Genomic DNA, 14,953 nt, shown 5'->3' on the forward strand with positions numbered 1-14,953 from the left:
TGTGTGTTACCTGTCTGTGGCTGTTGTGTGTTACTTGTCTGTGACTGTCGTGTATTACCTGTGTGACGGTTGTGTGTTAACTGTCTCTGTGACTCACACTTCATTCCTTTCTGTGGCTGTCGTGTCTTACCTGTCTGTGTGTGACCCACGTTGTACCTCTCCGTGACTGTCATGTGTTACCCGTCTCTCTGTAATTCATGTGTGCTACCTATTTCTGTGTGTCTGTGATTGGTGTGTATTACCTGTCTGTGTGTCTTTACTCTCTTGTGTTACATTTCTGTGACTCAGGTTTGTTACCTGTCTGTGTGTGACTCACATTTCTTACCTGTCTGAATCTCATGTTACCGTCTGTGACTCATGCTTTTACCTGTCTGTGACTCTGTGATTCATGTCCTCTACCTATATGTCTGTTTGTGTGTCATGTGTGTTACCTGTCTGAGACTCTCGTGTGTTACCTGTCTGCAACGGCTGTTGTGTGTTACCTGTCTGACTGTTGTGTGTTACTTGCCTGTGGCTGTCGTGTGTTACTTGCCTGTGACTGTTGTGTATTACCTGTGTGACTGTTGTGTGTTACTTGTCTGTGACTGTTGTGTGTTACTTGCCTGTGGCTGTCATGTGTTACCTGTCTGTCTGTCGTGTGTTACCTGTCTGTGGCTGTCGTGTGTTACCTGTCTGTGGCTGTTGTGTGTTACCTGTCTATGGCTGTTGTGTGTTACTTGTCTGTGGCTGTTGTGTGTTACTTGTCTGTGACTGTCGTGTATTACCTGTGTGACTGTTGTGTGTTACCTGTCTGTGGCTGTTGTGTGTTACTTGTCTGTGACTGTCGTGTATTACCTGTGTGACTGTTGTGTGTTACCTGTCTGTGGCTGTTGTGTGTTACTTGCCTGTGACTGTTGTGTGTTACCTGTCTGTCTGTTGTGTGTTACCTGTCTGTGGCTGTTGTGTGTTACTTGTCTGTGACTGTTGTGTGTTACCTGTCTGTCTGTTGTGTGTTACCTGTCTGTGGCTGTTGTGTGTTACTTGTCTGTGACTGTCGTGTATTACCTGTGTGACGGTTGTGTGTTAACTGTCTCTGTGACTCACACTTCATACCTTTCTGTGGCTGTCGTGTCTTACCTGTCTGTGTGTGACCCACGTTGTACCTCTCTGTGACTGTCATGTGTTACCCGTCTCTCTGTAATTCATGTGTGCTACCTATTTCTGTGTGTCTGTGATTGGTGTGTATTACCTGTCTGTGTGTCTTTACTCTCTTGTGTTACATTTCTGTGACTCAGGTTTGTTACCTGTCTGTGTGTGACTCACATTTCTTACCTGTCTGAATCTCATGTTACCGTCTGTGACTCATGCTTTTACCTGTCTGTGACTCTGTGATTCATGTCCTCTACCTATATGTCTGTTTGTGTGTCATGTGTGTTACCTGTCTGAGACTCTCGTGTGTTACCTGTCTGCAACGGCTGTTGTGTGTTACCTGTCTGACTGTTGTGTGTTACTTGCCTGTGGCTGTCGTGTGTTACTTGCCTGTGACTGTTGTGTATTACCTGTGTGACTGTTGTGTGTTACTTGTCTGTGACTGTTGTGTATTACCTGTGTGACTGCTGTGTGTTACCTGTCTGTGACTCTCTTGTGTTACCTGTCTGCAACGGCTGTTGTGTGTTACCTGTCTGACTGTTGTGTGCTGTCTGCGATGCTCTTGTGTTACCTGTCTGACTGTCGTGTGTTACCTGTCTATGGCTGTTGTGTGTTACTTGTCTGTGACTGTCGTGTGTTACTTGTCTGTGACTGTTGTGTATTACCTGTGTGACTGTTGTGTGTTACCTGTCTGTGACTCTTGTGTTACCTGTCTATGGCTGTTGTGTGTTACTTGTCTATGGCTGTTGTGTGTTACTTGTCTGTGACTGTTGTGTATTACCTGTGTGACTGCTGTGTGTTACCTGTCTGTGACTCTCTTGTGTTACCTGTCTATGGCTGTTGTGTGTTACCTGTCTATGGCTGTTGTGTGTTACCTGTCTATGGCTGTTGTGTGTTACTTGTCTATGACTGTTGTGTGTTACCTGTTTGACTGTCGTGTGTTACCTGTCTGACTGTCATGTGTTACTTGCCTGTGGCTGTCGTGTGTTATCTGTCTGTCTGTCGTGTGTTACCTGTCTGACTGTCGTGTGTTACTTGCCTGTGGCTGTCGTGTGTTACCTGTCTGTCTGTCGTGTGTTACTTGCCTGTGGCTGTCATGTGTTACCTGTCTGTCTGTCGTGTGTTACCTGTCTGTGGCTGTCGTGTGTTACCTGTCTGTGGCTGTTGTGTGTTACCTGTCTATGGCTGTTGTGTGTTACTTGTCTGTGACTATTGTGTGTTACCTGTCTGACTGTCATGTGTTACTTGCCTGTGGCTGTCGTGTGTTACCTGTCTGTCGTGTGTTACTTGCCTGTGGCTGTCGTGTGTTACCTGTCTGTGGCTGTTGTGTGTTACCTGTCTATGGCTGTTGTGTGTTACTTGTCTGTGGCTGTTGTGTGTTACTTGTCTGTGACTGTCGTGTATTACCTGTGTGACTGTTGTGTGTTACCTGTCTGACTGCCGTGTGTTACCTGTCTGTCTGTTGTGTGTTACTTGTCTGTGACTGTTGTGTGTTACCTGTCTGACTGTCGTGTGTTACCTGTCTGTCTGTTGTGTGTTACCTGTCTGTCTGTTGTGTGTTACTTGTCTGTGACTGTTGTGTGTTACCTGTCTGACTGTCGTGTGTTACCTGTCTGTCTGTTGTGTGTTACCTGTCTGACTGTTGTGTGTTACCTGTCTATGGCTGTTGTGTGTTACTTGTCTGTGACTGTTGTGTGTTACCTGTCTGTCTGTCGTGTGTTACTTGCCTGTGGCTGTCGTGTGTTACCTGTCTGTGACTGTCGTGTATTACCTGTGTGACTGTTGTGTGTTACCTGTCTATGGCTGTTGTGTGTTACCTGTCTGTCTGTCATGTGTTACCTGTCTGTGGCTGTTGTGTGTTACCTGTCTGTCTGTTGTGTGTTACCTGTCTGTGGCTGTTGTGTGTTACTTGTCTGTGACTGTCGTGTATTACCTGTGTGACTGTTGTGTGTTACCTGTCTATGGCTGTCGTGTGTTACCTGTCTGTGGCTGTTGTGTGTTACTTGCCTGTGGCTGTCATGTGTTACCTGTCTGTCTGTCGTGTGTTACCTGTCTGTGGCTGTCGTGTGTTACCTGTCTGTGGCTGTTGTGTGTTACCTGTCTATGGCTGTTGTGTGTTACTTGTCTGTGGCTGTTGTGTGTTACTTGTCTGTGACTGTCGTGTATTACCTGTGTGACTGTTGTGTGTTACCTGTCTGTGGCTGTTGTGTGTTACTTGTCTGTGACTGTCGTGTATTACCTGTGTGACTGTTGTGTGTTACCTGTCTGTGGCTGTTGTGTGTTACTTGTCTGTGACTGTTGTGTGTTACCTGTCTGTCTGTTGTGTGTTACCTGTCTGTGGCTGTTGTGTGTTACTTGTCTGTGACTGTTGTGTGTTACCTGTCTGTCTGTTGTGTGTTACCTGTCTGTGGCTGTTGTGTGTTACTTGTCTGTGACTGTCGTGTATTACCTGTGTGACGGTTGTGTGTTAACTGTCTCTGTGACTCACATTTCATACCTTTCTGTGGCTGTCGTGTCTTACCTGTCTGTGTGTGACCCACGTTGTACCTCTCTGTGACTGTCATGTGTTACCCGTCTCTCTGTAATTCATGTGTGCTACCTATTTCTGTGTGTCTGTGATTGGTGTGTATTACCTGTCTGTGTGTCTTTACTCTCTTGTGTTACATTTCTGTGACTCAGGTTTGTTACCTGTCTGTGTGTGACTCACATTTCTTACCTGTCTGAATCTCATGTTACCGTCTGTGACTCATGCTTTTACCTGTCTGTGACTCTGTGATTCATGTCCTCTACCTATATGTCTGTTTGTGTGTCATGTGTGTTACCTGTCTGAGACTCTCGTGTGTTACCTGTCTGCAACGGCTGTTGTGTGTTACCTGTCTGACTGTTGTGTGTTACTTGCCTGTGGCTGTCGTGTGTTACCTGTCTGTCTGTCGTGTGTTACTTGCCTGTGACTGTTGTGTATTACCTGTGTGACTGTTGTGTGTTACTTGTCTGTGACTGTTGTGTATTACCTGTGTGACTGCTGTGTGTTACCTGTCTGTGACTCTCTTGTGTTACCTGTCTGCAACGGCTGTTGTGTGTTACCTGTCTGACTGTTGTGTGCTGTCTGCGATGCTCTTGTGTTACCTGTCTGACTGTCGTGTGTTACCTGTCTATGGCTGTTGTGTGTTACTTGTCTGTGACTGTCGTGTGTTACTTGTCTGTGACTGTTGTGTATTACCTGTGTGACTGTTGTGTGTTACCTGTCTGTGACTCTTGTGTTACCTGTCTATGGCTGTTGTGTGTTACTTGTCTATGGCTGTTGTGTGTTACTTGTCTGTGACTGTTGTGTATTACCTGTCTATGGCTGTTGTGTGTTACCTGTCTATGGCTGTTGTGTGTTACTTGTCTATGGCTGTTGTGTTACCTGTCTGACTGTTGTGTGTTACCTGTCTATGGCTGTTGTGTGTTACCTGTCTATGGCTGTTGTGTGTTACTTGTCTGTGACTGTTGTGTGTTACCTGTTTGACTGTCGTGTGTTACCTGTCTGACTGTCATGTGTTACTTGCCTGTGGCTGTCGTGTGTTACCTGTCTGTCTGTCGTGTGTTACCTGTCTGACTGTCGTGTGTTACTTGCCTGTGGCTGTCGTGTGTTACCTGTCTGTCTGTCGTGTGTTACTTGCCTGTGGCTGTCATGTGTTACCTGTCTGTCTGTCGTGTGTTACCTGTCTGTGGCTGTCGTGTGTTACCTGTCTGTGGCTGTTGTGTGTTACCTGTCTATGGCTGTTGTGTGTTACTTGTCTGTGACTATTGTGTGTTACCTGTCTGACTGTCATGTGTTACTTGCCTGTGGCTGTCGTGTGTTACCTGTCTGTCGTGTGTTACTTGCCTGTGGCTGTCGTGTGTTACCTGTCTGTGGCTGTTGTGTGTTACCTGTCTATGGCTGTTGTGTGTTACTTGTCTGTGGCTGTTGTGTGTTACTTGTCTGTGACTGTCGTGTATTACCTGTGTGACTGTTGTGTGTTACCTGTCTGACTGCCGTGTGTTACCTGTCTGTCTGTTGTGTGTTACTTGTCTGTGACTGTTGTGTGTTACCTGTCTGACTGTCGTGTGTTACCTGTCTGTCTGTTGTGTGTTACCTGTCTGACTGTTGTGTGTTACCTGTCTATGGCTGTTGTGTGTTACTTGTCTGTGACTGTTGTGTGTTACCTGTCTGTCTGTCGTGTGTTACTTGCCTGTGGCTGTCGTGTGTTACCTGTCTGTGACTGTCGTGTATTACCTGTGTGACTGTTGTGTGTTACCTGTCTATGGCTGTTGTGTGTTACCTGTCTGTCTGTCATGTGTTACCTGTCTGTGGCTGTTGTGTGTTACCTGTCTGTCTGTTGTGTGTTACCTGTCTGTGGCTGTTGTGTGTTACTTGTCTGTGACTGTCGTGTATTACCTGTGTGACTGTTGTGTGTTACCTGTCTATGGCTGTCGTGTGTTACCTGTCTGTGGCTGTTGTGTGTTACTTGCCTGTGGCTGTCATGTGTTACCTGTCTGTCTGTCGTGTGTTACCTGTCTGTGGCTGTCGTGTGTTACCTGTCTGTGGCTGTTGTGTGTTACCTGTCTATGGCTGTTGTGTGTTACTTGTCTGTGGCTGTTGTGTGTTACTTGTCTGTGACTGTCGTGTATTACCTGTGTGACTGTTGTGTGTTACCTGTCTGTGGCTGTTGTGTGTTACTTGTCTGTGACTGTCGTGTATTACCTGTGTGACTGTTGTGTGTTACCTGTCTGTGGCTGTTGTGTGTTACTTGTCTGTGACTGTTGTGTGTTACCTGTCTGTCTGTTGTGTGTTACCTGTCTGTGGCTGTTGTGTGTTACTTGTCTGTGGCTGTTGTGTGTTACTTGTCTGTGACTGTCGTGTATTACCTGTGTGACTGTTGTGTGTTACCTGTCTGTGGCTGTTGTGTGTTACTTGTCTGTGACTGTTGTCTGTTACCTGTCTGTCTGTTGTGTGTTACCTGTCTGTGGCTGTTGTGTGTTACTTGTCTGTGACTGTTGTGTGTTACCTGTCTGTCTGTTGTGTGTTACCTGTCTGTGGCTGTTGTGTGTTACTTGTCTGTGACTGTCGTGTATTACCTGTGTGACTGTTGTGTATTACCTGTGTGACTGTTGTGTGTTACCTGTCTGTGGCTGTTGTGTGTTACTTGTCTGTGGCTGTTGTGTGTTACTTGTCTGTGACTGTCGTGTATTACCTGTGTGACTGTGTGTGTTACCTGTCTGTGGCTGTTGTGTGTTACTTGTCTGTGACTGTTGTCTGTTACCTGTCTGTCTGTTGTGTGTTACCTGTCTGTGGCTGTTGTGTGTTACTTGTCTGTGACTGTTGTGTGTTACCTGTCTGTCTGTTGTGTGTTACCTGTCTGTGGCTGTTGTGTGTTACTTGTCTGTGACTGTTGTGTGTTACCTGTCTGTCTGTTGTGTGTTACCTGTCTGTGGCTGTTGTGTGTTACTTGTCTGTGACTGTCGTGTATTACCTGTGTGACTGTTGTGTATTACCTGTGTGACTGTTGTGTGTTACCTGTCTGTGGCTGTTGTGTGTTACTGTCTGTGGCTGTTGTTACTTGTCCTTGTGACTGTCGTGTATTACCTGTGTGACTGTTGTGTGTTACCTGTCTGTGGCTGTTGTGTGTTACTTGTCTGTGACTGTTGTGTGTTACCTGTCTGTCTGTTGTGTGTTACCTGTCTGTGGCTGTTGTGTGTTACTTGTCTGTGACTGTTGTGTGTTACCTGTCTGTCTGTTGTGTGTTACCTGTCTGTGGCCTGTTGTGTGTTACTTGTCTGTGACTGTCGTGTATTACCTGTGTGACTGTTGTGTATTACCTGTGTGACTGTTGTGTGTTACCTGTCTGTGGCTGTTGTGTGTTACTTGTCTGTGGCTGTTGTGTGTTACTTGTCTGTGACTGTCGTGTATTACCTGTGTGACTGTTGTGTGTTACCTGTCTGTGGCTGTTGTGTGTTACTTGTCTGTGACTGTTGTCTGTTACCTGTCTGTCTGTTGTGTGTTACCTGTCTGTGGCTGTTGTGTGTTACTTGTCTGTGACTGTTGTGTGTTACCTGTCTGTCTGTTGTGTGTTACCTGTCTGTGGCTGTTGTGTGTTACTTGTCTGTGACTGTTGTGTGTTACCTGTCTGTCTGTTGTGTGTTACCTGTCTGTGGCTGTTGTGTGTTACTTGTCTGTGACTGTTGTGTGTTACCTGTCTGTCTGTTGTGTGTTACCTGTCTGTGGCTGTTGTGTGTTACTTGTCTGTGACTGTTGTGTGTTACCTGTCTGTCTGTTGTGTGTTACCTGTCTGTGGCTGTTGTGTGTTACTTGTCTGTGACTGTCGTGTATTACCTGTGTGACTGTTGTGTGTTACTTGTCTGTGACTGTCGTGTATTACCTGTGTGACTGTTGTGTATTACCTGTGTGACTGTTGTGTATTACCTGTGTGACTGTTGTGTGTTACCTGTCTGTGGCTGTTGTGTGTTACTTGTCTGTGACTGTCGTGTATTACCTGTGTGACTGTTGTGTGTTACCTGTCTGTGGCTGTTGTGTGTTACTTGTCTGTGACTGTCGTGTGTTACCTGTCTGTCTGTTGTGTGTTACCTGTCTGTGACTGTTGTGTGTTACCTGTCTGTCTGTTGTGTGTTACCTGTCTGTGGCTGTTGTGTGTTACTTGTCTGTGACTGTCGTGTATTACCTGTGTGACTGTTGTGTGTTACTTGTCTGTGACTGTCGTGTATTACCTGTCTGTGAGTCTCTTGTGTTACTCGTCTGTCTGTGTGTCTGTGATTCATGTGTGTTTCCTGTCTGTCTGTCCAGGTGTTTGACCTCAGGCAGTGCCATAGACAGATGCAGCAGCAGGCAGCTGCAGCTCAGGCAGCTGCGGTTGTCAGTTTGAGTCCCAGGACGAATCTTGTGGGTGGAGTGTCCTCTCCTGTCAGTGAGTACATCCTGTCAGTAATGTCAGTTACCACATGTTGTCCCTGTGGTGAGTTTCTCTGGACAGGATCCAGCATGCAGGTGTCTCAGTGTTGAGGACCCCAGAGACTGGAGAAGGACAAAGACACACCCACGTCTCACCTGCCTGCAGCATGTAGACGTTTAGTTTGGACGGATGGGGATGGACCAGTTATCTGTCTGCAGGGTTGCCATCCAGGACCCGGGGCGGTTCTGTGGTGGCTGGAAATTGCACCTGATCTGGAAATAAAATGGTGTCACAGAGAGCGTGCTGTGAACACTTACAGATAGAGGGCGCTACAGGCAGCTTTTGAGTGGATGAGTGTATTTTCCAACAGTTTAAGTTCTTCCTTTTTCTCTTTAGTTTGTGATTTTTCTGCTGTAGTGTCTTTTTTCTTATTGCCATTTATTCTTTTACTGGACTTTGTTTAATTCTGTGCTTTGATTACTGACAAAACCTGATATAAATAGTTAATCATAATAATGATGATGATGATCAGGAACACATGATTTTTAAATACGTCTCTACAGAGTGTGAATTTGTTTGTGGTTGGTCTCCTGTGGACGGATCAGCTGCAGGTCCACGCAGGTCAGAACCCAATGGACACGCCTTTGACAATCTGTGCTAACGTGTTTGCGTGACAGATCCTTCAGGGTCAAACCATGAAAATGAGACCCTAACCTTTGACCTCTGCCCTTTCTCCAGGTGTGTGCGCATCAGCAGGTCTGGGTGTGGATGACCTGCGCAGGTTGTGCATCGTGCGCCTGAGCTTTGTGAAAGGTTGGGGGAGTGACTACCCACGACAGAGCATCAAGGACACCCCCTGCTGGCTGGAGGTTCACCTGCACCGTGCGCTGCTGCTGCTCGACCAGGTGCTTCATATGCTGCCGCCACGAGAACATGCGCTCTGATGACGAGCACCGCTTAGTGCACTGGACGGCCAGTCAGGGCTCAGTATAGATGCTGTTTGTAAGTTGTAAACATACCTCTGCTGGTAGCCGTGTCATTCTGCCTGGTTTTTCACATGCCACGTCACCATTGTGTGAACATGTGACAGTACAGGTGACATGTTGATGTAGAAATGAGACCATGTTGGTGTGTGACTTTCTATGGCGTGTTTTTGGCCTGTCGGTGTTTCCGTGTTGACCTGTCTGTTCAGCCGTCCTCCCGATCTGGATCAGAGCCGTGCTGACTGCTGATCAGGCTGCTGGACCACAGATGTGATCACTGAGCGGCACTGGTTGTCTGACATCGCTTTAGCTTTGGACATGAACCTTAAGATGATTTGACAACAGAAGGTCACATCAGGTCTGAGAGCAGCACCAATGTCACATCCACCACACTGTTATGCCAGGTGTTGGATGGCAACCATCCAGACAGATGACCATCCATCCCTGCCTAAACAAAGTAACCATCTATCTGCTGCAGCCAGGTGAAAAACATGTCCTTGTTCTTCTCCAGTTTCTGGGGTCCTCCTCACTGAGACACCTGTGTCCTGGATCATGTCCAGAGAAACTCCCCACATAGACAAAATGTGGTGTCTGATGTTCCCTCACAGTATCAGTGATCCTCTTCATCTGAGTCTCACTAAGTAACTGTTCATTGGACACAAAGTCATTCCAGCAGGACCCAAAGATCCTCCACAGAGACCTGGGACCAAAGACATCCAGTCCTCACCTTAGGACACTGGTTAGAGTCCACATTTGACAACCAGACAGTAAGACAGGAAGCACCAGGACTCTGAAGACTTGGACCTTCTTTCTCCTGCAAAGACATCAGCATCACCAAACACCTCTGACCTTTGACCTCATGACTGCATAAGATCATCTCAGGCGTCTCTGGATCTGAAAAGCCGAGGACACAGAGGCATGAAGGTCCCTGCTGAGATCAGTGAACATCTCTACAAGGTCAAAACCTTGACCACATACAGAGACACTTCTGATGGATGAGTCCAGGAGTCACTGAAAGTCTGGATCTTGGTCTGGATCCAGTCAATTTCACAGTCATTTTTCAGTATTTATTTATAATTGTACGTTTTGGAGCCTTAAAGTGTCTTTTTGTAAAGTTTATTTTATTTTTTTTTTATTTTAACAGCTGTTTTTGTTTTGAGGGGGAAAGTGCAGCAATGACTCATGGGATAATTTGGGCCGTGAAAAAGACACCTGTTGTGTTTTCGGGCACAGAATGCGTCACACGTCGGTCGCTTCCCAGGCAGCCTTCGAAATGGGAGCAGCAGAGTCCCGTCACTTACGATGTAAGGGGCTGATGACTGCAGCGTTTGAAAGCTGCCGCCACCACAGCCGAGACTCCACCTGGATCCTCCACCACACCATGGCAATCCTGTGGACAGACATCTGGAGACCTGACAGTTCTGCAGAATTCTCCAGCGTTTTCATGCTTTCAAATCTCTCAGTGGCCACATGTCTGGTGCTAGATGATCATGTCCAGCAGTGTGGAACCAGGATCCAGCAACTCACAGCCCCGAAGGTTGTTAAGTTGAGAAGGTGAGCAGATCTTTGAGGACGAGTGCCGTCCACTTAGCCCTGTCCATGCCAGAGGTCACATTGAAATCACTCGCGACCCGCTGAGCGTCTCCTCTGGAGCAGCCCTCAGTCACAGAGTGAAGCTGTGAAGAAAAAGGTCTCTCTCACCGAGACGTCACTCACCAGCGTCACAGCTGCAGACAGACTCAGACAACAGACGTGACACTCAGAGGATCCTCATGATGCGCTCACTGACAGGTGAGAGGTGACGTTGACAGAAGGAGGCGGTCTGCAGAAGATACTGCCCTCAATACCCCAACCGGACCCAAAGTGGGCCTGTCCACCCTCCGGCATCTGGACACTTCTGGTTGTTTGTGCTTCAGACAACATCACTTCTTGGTGACATAGACTCCGCCCCCTCCTCCAGGAGCATAAGCTCTGTGGTCAGTGTCAGACAACCTCGTCTGTCATTTACAGGCGTTTCCATGGTTACCAGTGAGTTCAGATTTTAGTGATGATGCAGAGGTCACGTGAACGGGTCATGTTTAGTTTCTGGTTCTTGGCTCAGGGACGTCCATACACAAACGTGAGCAGCGTGTTATATGTTGAAATTAACAAGTAGTCCTAGAAGATATGAATGTAACTGCTGAGCTCCAGAGCATCTGGAAAGAATTCACAGCGCTTCACTTTTTCCACATTGAGTTATGTTACAGGCTTATTCCAAAATGGATCGAATTCATTTTTTTCCCCTCAAAATTCTACACACAGTACCCCATAATGACAACATCAGTCACTCATCTTCAACTGCTTATCCAGGATCGGGTCAAGGGGGCAACAGCTCCAGCAGGGAACCCCTGACTTCCCTTTCCCAGGCCACATTAACCACCTCTGACTGGGGGATCCCGAAGTGTTTCCAGGCCAGTGTGGAGATATAATCTCTCCACCTAGACCCTGGGTCTTCCCAGGGTCTCCTCCCAGATGGATGTGCCTGGAACACCTCCCTAGGGAGGCGTCCAGGAGGCATCCTTACCAGATGCCCGAACCAAATCAGCTGAACCACCTGAAGCTGAGATGCCCAAATGGGTGGTTCAGCCAATGACAACGTGAAAAAGGTTTTTTGAGATTTTTGCAAATTTTTTAAAGAAAACCCCCAAAAACTAATAAATCACATGTACATAAGTATCCACTGTCACGGTTTTGTCCGGCTCTGGGCGTCGCTTTAGTTTTTTCTCCTTTCTTTTTCCCTTCTCGCACCCTAGCTTTGATTTATTAGTTGTTTATTTTTCATCATGGTTTATTCTGTTATGTTTTACGTTGTCACTTTTCATACTTTAACCATTGTCCAGTTCCATTCTAGTTCTGTTCAGCCGGTTTGTGTTTTCATTGTTTATCATGTAGCTTTGTCTGTTTATTTTTTACTGTTCTCATTTCGGTTGTTTTCTGTTGTACTTTTATTTTGGGTTTTGCTTCCTGTTTATTAGTCTGTTCCTCTTTAGTTTTGCTTTAGTATTGGTTTCCTGATCAGTTGTTGTGTATTTTCTTTTTGTTCTCATGCTCATGTTTGATTTCAGTTCCTGTTGTAGTAGTTTTATATTCTGTGTTAGTTCTGTTCTCAGTTTGCCCTCACGTCCATCTTACTATGTTCTCACTCCACAGCTCTGCACCTGCCTCATGGCTTTGTCTCACACTTTACACATCCTAGCTCTTGTTTTCCGTCCTATTTTTTCTTGCCGTGTTCTTTGAAATCTGCTCTGTTTTTTTTTCTACACTTTTCGCCTCATCCCAGATGTCCATGTTTGCTCGTTCTCCTGAACCCTGCTTGAATATGACTGTTTTTGTCTGACCCTGTTTGTACCTTTGGTCCGCTGCTTGATCACCCGTGTACCGTACCTCAGCCTGGAATAAAGACGACAACTTCTTTTACACGTAAACCTGATCTGGGAGTCTGCATTGTGGGTCCAGCCGCTTCGGGTGCCTGGCACCCGCCCGCCCTGTCATTCACAGTCTTTGTCATGAAGGTCAAATTGAGCTCAGGTGTCTCCTGTTTCCACTGATCATCCTTGAGATGTTTCTACAGCTTAATTGGAGTCCACCTGGGATCAATTCAGTTGATTGGACATGATTTGGAAAGACACACACCTGTCTACATATAAGGTCCACAGTTGACAGTCGGAGCACAAACCAAGCATGAAGTCAAAGGAACTGTCTGTAGACCTCTGAGACAGGATTGTCTGGAGGCACAAATCTGGGCTTTGAAGATCCCAGTGAGCACAGTGGCCTCCATCATCTGTAAGTGGAAGAAGTTCAGATCCACCAGGACTCTTCCTAGAGCTGGACGCACGTCTAACCTGAGCGATCAGGGGAGAAGGGCCTTAGTCAGGGAGGTGGCCAAGAACCTGATGGTCACTCTGTCAGAGCTCCAACATTCCTCTGTGAAGAGAGGAGAACCTTCCAGAAGGACAACCATCTCTGCAGCAATCCACCAATCAGGCCTGTATGGTAGAGTGTCCAGACAGAAGCCACTCCTTAGGAAAAGGCACGTGGCAGCCCACCTGGAGTTTGACAAAAGACACCTGAAGGACTCTCAGACCAGGAGAAACAAAATTCTGTGGTCTGATGAGACTAAGATTGAACTCTTTGGTGCCATGTTTGGAGGAAACCAGGCTCCATCCCTACAGTGAAGCATGGTGGTGGCAGCATCATGCTGTGGGGATGTTTTTCAGCAGCAGGAACTGGGAGACTAGTCAGGATTGAGGGAAAGATGAATGCAGCAATGTACAGAGACATCCTGGATGAAAACCTGCTCAAGAGCGCTCTTGACCTCAGACCTGGGTGACAGTTCATCTTTCAGCAGGACAGTGACCCTAAACACACAGCTGAGATATCAAAGGAGTGGCTTCAGGACAACTCTGTGAATGTCCTTGAGTGGCCCAGCCAGAGCCCAGACCTGAATCTGACTGAACATCTCTGGAGAGATCTGAAAATGTCTGTGCACTAACGCTCCCCATCCAACCTGATGGAGCTTGAGAGGTGCTGCAAAGAGGAATGGACCAAACTGCCCAAAGATAGGTGCACCAAGCTTGTGGCATCATATTCAAGAAGACTTGAGGCTGAAATTGCTGCCAAAGGTGCATCAACAAAGTATTGAACAAAGGGTGTGAATACTTATGGACATGTGATTTCTAGTTTTGATATATTTGCAAAAATTTCAAAAAATCTTTTTTCATTTGTTATTATGGGGTGTTGTGAGTAGAATTTTGAGGGGAAAAATTATTTTACTTCATTTTGGAACAATGCTGTAATATAACATAATGTGGAAAAAGTGAAGCGCTGTGAATACTTTCTGGGCGTACCGTACATGTTATGTGTAACCGTGGACATAGACTACGTACTAACCAAAGTACATAAACTGCAAGTGTTTTCTTCTGTGTCACAGCCAACTTAAAATATATATATAAATGGATATGATGTCATGTACTCAGTGAATCGTGAAGTTTGATTTGATTGAGGCCTGAAAACGCCTCTTTGTGTCCATGTTGGTGGTTTTTGGTCACGTTCACCTTTAGGAAGCCCCTCCCACTCACTATCATGTCTAAAAACAAAAGCTTTTTTTATTGTTTGTGAAACTAGAAAAACTAAATCTACACATTTTATTGAATTTTACTGAAGTTAAATTAATAAGCAGATATTTTCTATGATACGAGTAATTTTCATGTTTGGACGTTCAGAAGCTGTTTTTATAATTGATGTTATTGTTTGTTTATAAAAGTCTTTCTAGAAACAAACATTTCGGATTAGTCACGTCAACAAATGTTTTTGGATCCATGTTTGTCACCTTCAACTAAACTGTTGTTGTTTTAGTGTTTGGCCAAAATGACAAACCTGCAAACAAATAAACAGATAACAGCACTGTGACCTCAGTGAACCAAAGCGCGGCACCGGGTTCGTCAGACTGGATTTAACGTTGGCTTGTTTGTTCATCGTCACCTGTTTCTTTCTTCTTTTTGTGTCAAAGATTTGTACATCTTCTTCTTTTTGTGTTTATTTCCCGTCTGAATAAATCCTGAAAACCTAAATCCACAGTATTTTCTTACATCCGAGCAGGTTTGTTGTTTGGATGAAAAACATAAATGTAACTGTTTACAGTTCATAGTTTCACCACTAGAGTGCAGAATCACTGCTGTCAAATCAAAGAAAAATAGACATTTATGGACAAAAAAAAAAAGATGTAGACATAAATAAACACTCAAACACATTTCACACAAATCAAACAACCACAAAAGAAACTTATCATTGGGTTTGGTGTGGGCGGAGCCTGTGTGGTGCCATAAATCTACTGGAGGAATGTTTATTTATTTTGGCCAATGAGATTTGAGGAAA

General features: G+C 45.8%; 2 protein-coding genes across 4 annotated transcripts in view; both read left to right on the forward strand.

The window, feature by feature from the left end:
• The window catches only part of LOC117505796 (mothers against decapentaplegic homolog 4-like), a 70,948-nt gene extending 61,273 nt beyond the window's left edge, over positions 1-9,675 (forward strand). The window contains exons 10-11 of the mRNA XM_034165333.1: positions 7,952-8,072; positions 8,796-9,675. Coding sequence (XP_034021224.1) covers positions 7,952-8,072; positions 8,796-9,001 — 327 coding nt within the window. The 3' untranslated portion in view covers positions 9,002-9,675. The remainder of the gene's footprint in view (positions 1-7,951; positions 8,073-8,795) is intronic.
• The window catches only part of LOC117505799 (acidic leucine-rich nuclear phosphoprotein 32 family member E-like), a 292,488-nt gene that overhangs the window by 179,685 nt on the left and 97,850 nt on the right, over positions 1-14,953 (forward strand). The window lies entirely within an intron of this gene.

This window comes from Thalassophryne amazonica, unplaced genomic scaffold, assembly GCF_902500255.1.
Source record: "Thalassophryne amazonica unplaced genomic scaffold, fThaAma1.1, whole genome shotgun sequence".
Classification (NCBI taxonomy): domain Eukaryota; kingdom Metazoa; phylum Chordata; class Actinopteri; order Batrachoidiformes; family Batrachoididae; genus Thalassophryne; species Thalassophryne amazonica.